Source organism: Mixophyes fleayi, chromosome 11, assembly GCF_038048845.1.
Source record: "Mixophyes fleayi isolate aMixFle1 chromosome 11, aMixFle1.hap1, whole genome shotgun sequence".
In the NCBI taxonomy this organism is placed as follows: Eukaryota; Metazoa; Chordata; class Amphibia; order Anura; family Limnodynastidae; genus Mixophyes; species Mixophyes fleayi.
Window position 1 is genome coordinate 2,753,293 of NC_134412.1, and position 10,000 is coordinate 2,763,292.

Here is a 10,000-nt window from a genome sequence, read left to right on the forward strand (position 1 = left end):
GAGCGCGCTAGAGTGAGGGGTGCAGAGGCGGGTACATGCCAGACGTTGGGGTACATGCCAGACGTTGGGGTACATGCCAGACGTTGGGGTACATGCCAGAACCCCTAAACGCGGCACCCTAGATAGGAAACCTTTTGGGACCTAATTTTACCACAGTTTACATTTTGGATGTAATTACCCTTTACCCTCAGTCACTGACATTCAGTAACAAGTCTATTTATAGGACTGTCAGCAATCACAGCCAGAGATACAGCATCATTACAACCAGCAGCAGACTATGGGGCAGGTTCTGTCATATATATGAATACACAGCCCTCAGGGTGTGAGTAACAGAAACATCACTACTGACACAATGTATCCGTCACACACATCAGATATAACTCAATGACCGATACATTCACACAATGTCTGGGACACCCACCCGTTACTGTGGCCCTAATACCCCCACCCCCCACTAACACAATGTTAAATGGAACTTCTCTAGTTTATTAAATGATCCCAAATGGAGACAACAGCAGAAAACAAATATAATTTGGTATTATACTGTATATACACCGAATCAATCTCCTATTCTCAATGCCAGAGGCCCCCGACATGCTGACATGACCCCGATATATAACTAATAATCACACACATAATATATATATAGTACAATAACAGACATTATTCTGTGACGTATTTGCAGCACACATTACCACTCACCAGAGGCCAGTGGTCGGATCCACTCCTTGCTGTTGAGGTCCAGCCGCCACAGGTCATTGAAGGCGGCATTACAGCTGCTCTGGGTGCAGCCGCCGAAGACGTACATGGACTGATTAGAGTCGTAGTAACACGCACCTGGGGGTGGGACAAGAGAGCTCACAGAAACAAAACATGAGGACTGTGGGACCCCGGAGACAATAACTACATGTTACATATAAACCTCACACTAACCATCTACTGTACATTATCATTTACTTATTACGCTGTACAGGGAAAATCTGTCATTCACATTAGTCCCTATGTTTTCTTGGGGGGGAAACGGAAACCCAGGCAAACATGGGGAGAACATACAAACTCCACACAGATATGGTCCTGGTTGGGAATCAAACACATGACCCCGGCGCTGTGAGACTGATGCCGGGACTGTCAGTTATACAGAAACTAGTTATCAGCATTCAGAGCTCCTGTGAACTTGACTCATTTATCTCACAATCCAGCATTCACCTCCCAGCCAGTAACCCTACAAAGACCCCACAGTGACAGATTGCTGAGCTCAGTGCCCTATAACCTTACAAGTAGCGTCACCTGGAGAGCTGGTCCTCCTAACACTGCCGGGTTCCAGCTCTCATGTACAACAATCACTGATTTCATGAATCTGGACGGCCAGCGGGAAATATGTGCAAGAAATAAATCTATGGCTCCTGCCTGGAAATACGTATCAGCTGCCAATTACTTTTATTTGCAGGATAAATCCTTTAACTGCCAGGAATGTCCAGACCAAAGAAAAGAAATTCTCCTTTGCTGCACGTGGGCTGCTCCATGCTCCCTTTCCCCTGTAATCCATTCTTCCAGGATACCCCAGGTCATCCTACCTCGTCCTCAGCAATTAGAGGGGACGTCGCTGGTATGCTGCTGCACGGTGTCACTGATTGGCTGTGAGCGGTGACATCATCACCTCGCTGAAACCTATCAGTGACCAGGAGCAGCAGCATAGTGACATCATCTGTATAGGTGGTAAGAAGTGAGGCGGGGGGGGGGGGGGGGTATACTTACAGGTAAGACCTGTGGAGGAGAACTGAATTACAGCTTATGGTGGTGGATAACATGATAACATGAGTTACAGTACAGTATATGTTATGGCTACTGTCAGAGTTTTTCTAAAGAGTTTCACATAATCAGGTTGTATTACTGACATTAGCCACAATGTGCTGTAACACGCATATCTGTATCTATAATGCTTACTATTAGAAACAACAGTATAGGGCACACTGGCAGCCTGTAGGTGACAAATTACAGATAAAAAAACAAATCACCATGACTGGAGCCTAGGATCAAGTCTCCAGAGAGGTCATTGTATCCTGCGGCTTATTATACATTATTATATAAACATTGCGTTATGGTATCACACGTAGAATGGGTACCGCATCATGTTTATAAGGATCCGATTCCATTGTTAGAACTGACTATCTACTTGTTCTCAATGGGCTTTTCCCAAACCAGCCTCCTATGGCTTACAGAGGTCCAGCAACAGACCAATGGCAGGGGGTGCAGTATGTTATCACCACTGTCATAGACCCCTACCAACAGGTATTCCACATTTCATCCATGCACCCTATTCAGGAGCATTTGTTACCTTTCCCAACAGTTACCAGTAATGAGACATTCTCAACTACATCTGCAGCAATACACACGGGAAAGAAATGATGGAAAGGGAGACGGACTCGGAGTCCTGTTTAGTTGACACTCAGAATATTTCCACAATCAAAGGAACACTCACTGTGGGAGAAGCGCTGTGTTATCGGGGTCCCGGGATAGGGGTATGTTCGGCTTTCCCACTGGATGTTGCCATCATGAACAGCTTTAATGAATCCGTGATAACATTGGTGAGCGACCCCTAGTGGCGGAAGGAAGAGAGACACATTACAGCAATGGTCCGGTCCATAACAAAATCATCATTACACCAAGGGCCAACATGTACGAATTACAAGTTTTGGGTGGAAAAATTGTAAAAAGTTACCCCCCACCACCATCTGAATTGTGGGGCAGCCTATTTTGGGACTCCTATCCTCTGCACTGTAGCGGACGTTAACGACATAGGACTCTCATAAGGAAAGGTCCAATTTGGAGATAACAAATGTTCCATCACTTGGATGCAATGATATAGCACCGTCTGGGGTCATAAAGAAAAGCGCTAGGGAATATGTTGGCGCTATATAAATAAATGATGATGATAAAGGTGAATTATCTTTAAATCATCAGCAGGACAAGCAGGACGCCAGCGGTTACATTGTAAGCAGGACCCTCATATTTCTTTCTAGTTATTTTCTTGTACTGTAAATCAGTGCAGAATAAATAAGATAATATTTAGTACAGATTACTATAGAGAAATGTATCTGCACAATCCCAGAGGTCGGCAGAGAATGAGAGGATTGGATTCCTGTATTGTGAAACATTTCTGTGCTCTCTGAAATAGCTCCATGTAATGATCACTATACCATAAATGGTAACAGACAACACAGACATGTTTCAATGGCAGAAACACAAATACCTAAAACAGAAAGGGAGGAAAAGGGTGGAATGGTTTTACATTGGGGCTTGTGCTTGATGATAACATTCTAATAAATACTTGTACAGAGTGATCCTCATGTGTCAGTTATACAAGAGGGTAGAGCCTGTTCCTAGAGTACAGACAGACAGATCAGTATCTATTCCCTGCAGTGACTATATAAAGAGAGGACTGTTATGTGATGCATCTACGGAGAGCATTTAGTCCTGTGCTAACCTCACAGATAGAAGTGGGTGAGACGAAGGCTCCATTACCAACATATAAATACATCTTGTAGCTGCTGGAAGTCGATGGTGAAAGTGAGAGATTGCCATACGTCCGTCTAATCCCATTCTCTGTTACTACCAATAGATACATTTATATACACACAACCGCTGTCCCCTTCCTCCTGCATATATGACATTTAGGAAAACAACTCACTTTAATTAGTCTACAATCCAACCAATCATGATTAAGATAACAGTAAAGTACAAACCCAAGTCCTACACTTATCTCCCACCCCGAGCGACCGTTTATCCCTAGTAATAGTAACAAGGTCTGTGTGTGTCAATCAAGTAATGGTGTAGCTGATTGACAGTTACCACAGCCAATCACAATTTCTGCAGAGGGATGAACGGGATAACATGGGGTTGAGATGCGGGAGGCAGACCCCAACTACTGCCACGGCCCCACCCTCACAGTGATTGGCTGCATTATGTGGGGCACCGTCACACTGACTGTAAATACGGTGACTCTGGAAAGGCGACCATAGTTCTCTACGCTTATGTGGACCTCACTCCCCAGCAGTGCGACAGGATGGAAATCACTGACCTTAATATAAAGAGGGACACAATGTAGTAAAACGAACGCAATGATTACGGGCCCCCGTGCGTTTTCCCAGGACAGTCACCTTTATTTCTACCCAAATCTCCCAACAGGACAACTGGGATCAGCTTCCTGTGACTGTGACCTTATTTGGGTTCTAGAAGAAAAGTATGGAGTGGATTTGTGACCTGAGCAACCCTCCGGTCACAAGGGTGCCCCAATTTTTTCATTTTAAAATTACAGGAACCCTAGTGATGAAAATTAGGGCATTTTAAAGGAAAGTTTCACGCAAAACAAAATAAATAAATCAGTTTTTGTGACGAAACGAGTTTAATAACACCTTAATCAGCCGGTCCCTCATTTCTCACAAAATGTGGATTACAGCGAGTACGTTTTATAGCCCTTGCTTTTGTTCCCCAGCTCAACAGAGTACAACTGCAGTGTCTAATTACATGTGGATAAGGGGACATTGCAGCTCATTGTAAATATGTATATTGCTGATATTCCACTTATCTGTTATTCATTGTTCTTAAAGTGAAGCCAGGTGGGTTATGGGTAAGGATGAGATTCCAGAACACAGGTGAGGGGGCTGTAACTAAATTCATTCGTCCGCTCCTTTCTCTACAGGGATCAAGGAACAGTTGGGGACCCTGTGACATCACAAAGTAGTGTAAGGAGTTAATTTTAGGAGGGGCTGACTGCTACTATAACTTTAGAGGTGGGGGAGGCCAGTTAGTATCCATTGTTCTCCATAGGACTAGTCCAGAGATTTTGTCTGCAACCCAGGAGGGGGCTTCTATGGAAGCACACCTCATCTCCACTCCTCCCTCCAATCCCGATACAGCACCCACCAATGTTTAAAAAGGGAGAAAGCCAGGGGTTTGTTTAGGGAGGGGAAAACACTTTGGAAATATGACCCTAGATATAAGGAGCCACTCCAGGGGGGAGATGATGTTCATTCTGTGATTTGATTCCTGGAAGGTGCAAGATCTGATGTCGAGTTGCCGTTCTCTACCAGTGAAATACATCGGCAGATGCACGGGTCGTCATGTCAGGACAACCATGTGACTGTAACTCCTTGAGCTAGTGCTTTAAAGGACAGATGATGTGGTAAACCTGCCTGGCATTTATTTACTGTATGTATATAATAATCTAGTGATTGTTTTTATTAGAATAAATGTATTGTTTTACTTTCTAACTGCATCTGCCCGAGTGACAATACGAACCTTAGAAGGTACTGGGGGTAGGATACCCCGGCATAGTAAAGCACCCCTGGATGGCCAGCCAGCGTGAAGTGGGTAGAATTGGGCCAGAAAACCCGGTTTTTAGTATAAAATCCCAAGTAAATTTAGCCCTAAAAGTCTACTTACATGAGGTACAATCTACAATATTCAGAGTACATGGTGCCTCCATATTATCTCATGTCCACTGACAACACAAAGCCAGCAGGGGGCGCAGTAGTAAAAAAGAGCAGCAGCTGGTGCAAGGCACCATGGGACATTACAGACCCCTGGTAGGTAACCTCCGGGGACCAGATTTTACAGCAGTTTTAGCTTTGGGTGGAATTATCCTTTACCCTCAGTCATTAACAGTCAGTCTAACAAGTCTAATTGTAGGACTATCACAGTCAGAACCACAGTATTATCGCTGGTTTATACACAATAAACCAGCTCGTATGGCACCAACCTCAGACTACAATTGTGCAACCTCTGATCAGTTCCTGCAGGATGTAAATATTTAGGGGGTTTTTCCTATGCAAGTTCTGTCAGATCCAGGACATACACGTATAATAATCATACACATCTGGTATGGCAGCGGCAGATGTGATGTTTGTAAAAGTAAGTCTGCTCTATAACAGTGACAGGGAAACAATCTATAGGAGTCCGGAGTCTACACAATGCTCCAGGAATTATTAATTCTCCCACCAAAGACTGACTCAGTTTCCACGATACCATGTGTGTTATGTTGGCATCTCATGGTAAAACAACGCTTATAACGCGGTGACTTACCCTTGATGAGACGGTACCACTGCTTACATACAACGGCTGCGCTCTTGTGCTCCTGGTATGGAGACAGGAAGGACAGGATGTACTCCAGCACCTCCTCCGGAAGCTCGGACATGGATCGGTTATGCTTGGTCAGCTCAGGTGCCGGCTGATTGCGCGGCTCATAATCCTGCTCCATTGTTCCGTCTATTGCATCCTCTCCGTCTACAGCCATGAATGCGTCATCTTCACTCTCGGAGGAGCTGGCCATGGCATTCCACACACGTCCTGCGGGGGGAGCAACAGACAGGTTCAGTTACTGAATAGTTGCAAATCTGTCACCTTTCAAAACTGGGGGCCCCCGAGGGCTTAATACTCCCATCTCTTACCCGAGAGACTCTACTGCAGGACTCCATGTAATAGGACAAGTAGCATTATCCTACAAAACTAATCACTTTGCATGGTGCCAGTGTACAACGTACCATAAAACAGGCAGCCTATATTCCTCAGGGTTGTCTTCACAAACACCAGCAACCCACATATAAACATAATAAATCAATATGTCATTATTAACATGGAACAAGCACGTCTAGTTTCCTCTATAAGGTGCTCACCAATTCTCACTCACCTATTGGGATCACAAAATACTGAAGCTTTGAGAAAGGGGTTTGGAAAATACAACCTTAGTGGTACATAAAACATCCCTGCCTCTGCCTATACATTTAGGAATAAATCTGGATTATTACCAGTTACTGCCCTGTCACTCACACAAATATTAATAGTGCCCTAGAGTCCTGGCACACACAGGTTTCCTTCTCACACAGCACTATCTGCCTGGGCACGCCAACCTGCATCCATGAGAAAGGGTGAAACTAAGGAATGGGAGCAGGAGAAAGATGGGTGTGTGTGGGGAGGGCAGCACTAGACGTGGTGTGGATTTGCCAAAAATGAATTTAAAACATAAGTGATGATGCTTACACAGCCTGACGCATCAGCTGCACATGTAAGACTCACAACATAACACCAAAGAAGCTCATGGTAAAGCGCATGTATGGAAAGAGAGCGCCAACTATCCCAGCGTCATGCTGCACGTTAATATTCTCTGAGGATTCATACGGCTATCTCACGTGTCTTATTACCACCCTTTAAATTTGTCAGCTCCTGTGAACAGGGTCTCACCCTCAATTGTCCCAAATGATAATCTGCAAGTAAATCAGTGCTTGTATGGAATATAATGCTTTATACAACAACACTTATATTAACCATACAATAAGCATATAGAGGTTGTGCTGGGATTGATGGGGTAAACAGAACACCCCCTATTCCCCAGACACAGATTTATCCTTCCAGATAACCCCAATCCAGGTGTGATTGTGGTGTACATATCCCATGATGCTCAGCAACACCTTGTTCCTCCATCCAACATGGCCTGACCATGGTATGAAGCAGTAACATAGTACAGTGTCTATAACCATGAGACGCCATTCATACAGACAAGAACTGAGCTGAGCCAGAGAGAGCACAGACAAGGCCCATCAGACATAATCACACACTCATAGAGCGACATGAGTAGAGTGTGAGTCACATGAAATGCACAGCTGGGAGAGCATAGAACAGGGATGTAACAAGAGGCAGCACCGCATGTCAGGATAAAGCAGGGAAATGTGAGACAGGACAGTAATTAACACTGATCCTAATGCAAGTTCTGTTTCTCCCCAGCATAAGACTGGGGAAATCACTCCAGAAGAGACCCAAGGTACAGCTGCAGCTGAATATCACTCCTCCTAAGACACAGTGCTGGGCACACCCCTGTAGCATGTGATAAAATGTAAGGGCCCCCACCCCAAATTGTATACAGAAAATAAGGTTCCTCTAGGAGACCAAGTCCTAGAATCTAAAAGCAACATGTATTAATCTTTATGTCTCGCACCATGTTTCTATTTAGAGTACGACGGTATCTGTCGTCTCCTCCTCATTTACATAAAGAGCCAGTGGAAATCAGAAACAAATGATCATGTGTCATTTCCCTGCTATGCTGCAAATATCCATCTCTGTCCAAATCAGGATTTCAGCTCTTATTTCGTATTGTTACACCAACATCACCAGAATCAGAGGATAAATCATACCTGACATTGTTACATCTTTATATTTACACCAAACTGGATCATTAATAGCACAGAGTCAATCAATATATCTGGACATAAAGCAAAGTATGGTTACATTGTATACAGTGCTTTCCAAGCTTTTATTGTATATAGACACACGACTAGCTGTATGCACAGTCCTGGCAGTGATCTCTCCCCTGCACACAACCTATAGACACACAACTAACTGTATGCACAGTCCTGGCAGTGATCTCTCCCCTGTACACAACCTATAGACACACAACTAACTGTATGCACAGTCCTGGCAGTGATCTCTCCCCTGTACACAACCTATAGACACACAACTAACTGTATGCACAGTCCTGGCAGTGATCTCTCCCCTGTACACAACCTATAGACAGACAACTAGCTGTATGCACAGTACTGGCAGTGATCTCTCCCCTGTACACAACCTATAGACACACAACTAACTGTATGCACAGTCCTGGCAGTGATCTCTCCCCTGTACACAACCTATAGACACACAACTAACTGTATGCACAGTCCTGGCAGTGATCTCTCCCCTGTACACAACCTATAGACAGACAACTAGCTGTATGCACAGTCCTGGCAGTGATCTCTCCCCTGTACACAACCTATAGACACACAACTAACTGTATGCACAGTCCTGGCAGTGATCTCTCCCCTGTACACAACCTATAGACACACAACTAACTGTATGCACAGTCCTGGCAGTGATCTCTCCCCTGTACACAACCTATAGACACACAACTAACTGTATGCACAGTCCTGGCAGTGATCTCTCCCCTGTACACAACCTATAGACACACAACTAACTGTATGCACAGTCCTGGCAGTGATCTCTCCCCTGTACACAACCTATAGACACACAACTAGCTGTATGCACAGTACTGGCAGTGATCTCTCCCCTGTACACAACCTATAGACACACAACTAGCTGTATGCACAGTACTGGCAGTGATCTCTCCCCTGTACACAACCTATAGACACACAACTAACTGTATGCACAGTCCTGGCAGTGATCTCTCCCCTGTACACAACCTATAGACACACAACTAACTGTATGCACAGTCCTGGCAGTGATCTCTCCACTGTACACAACCTATAGACACACAACTAGCTGTATGCACAGTACTGGCAGTGATCTCTCCCCTGTACACAACCTATAGACACACAACTAGCTGTATGCACAGTCCTGGCAGTGATCTCTCCCCTGTACACAACCTATAGACACACAACTAGCTGTATGCACAGTCCTGGCAGTGATCTCTCCCCTGTACACAACCTATAGACACACAACTAGCTGTATGCACAGTACTGGCAGTGATCTCTCCCCTGTACACAACCTATAGACACACAACTAGCTGTATGCACAGTACTGGCAGTGATCTCTCCCCTGTACACAACCTATAGACACACAACTAACTGTATGCACAGTCCTGGCAGTGATCTCTCCCCTGTACACAACCTATAGACACACAACTAACTGTATGCACAGTACTGGCAGTGATCTCTCCCCTGTACACAACCTATAGACACACAACTAACTGTATGCACAGTCCTGGCAGTGATCTCTCCCCTGTACACAACCTATAGACACACAACTAGCTGTATGCACAGTACTGGCAGTGATCTCTCCCCTGTACACAACCTATAGACACACAACTAACTGTATGCACAGTACTGGCAGTGATCTCTCCCCTGTACACAACCTATAGACACACAACTAACTGTATGCACAGTACTGGCAGTGATCTCTCCCCTGTACACAACCTATAGACACACAACTAGCTGTATGCACAGTACTGGCAGTGATC

General features: G+C 44.8%; 1 protein-coding gene across 1 annotated transcript in view; it reads right to left on the reverse strand.

Annotated features, from left to right (window-relative positions):
- Nucleotides 1-10,000, reverse strand: part of FBXO42 (F-box protein 42) — a 36,977-nt gene that overhangs the window by 21,747 nt on the left and 5,230 nt on the right. The window contains exons 2-4 of the mRNA XM_075191570.1: nt 6,082-6,345; nt 2,480-2,596; nt 703-837 (exon numbers count right to left, since the gene is read on the reverse strand). Of these exons, the coding sequence (XP_075047671.1) occupies nt 703-837; nt 2,480-2,596; nt 6,082-6,328 (499 nt within the window). The 5' untranslated portion in view covers nt 6,329-6,345. The remainder of the gene's footprint in view (nt 1-702; nt 838-2,479; nt 2,597-6,081; nt 6,346-10,000) is intronic.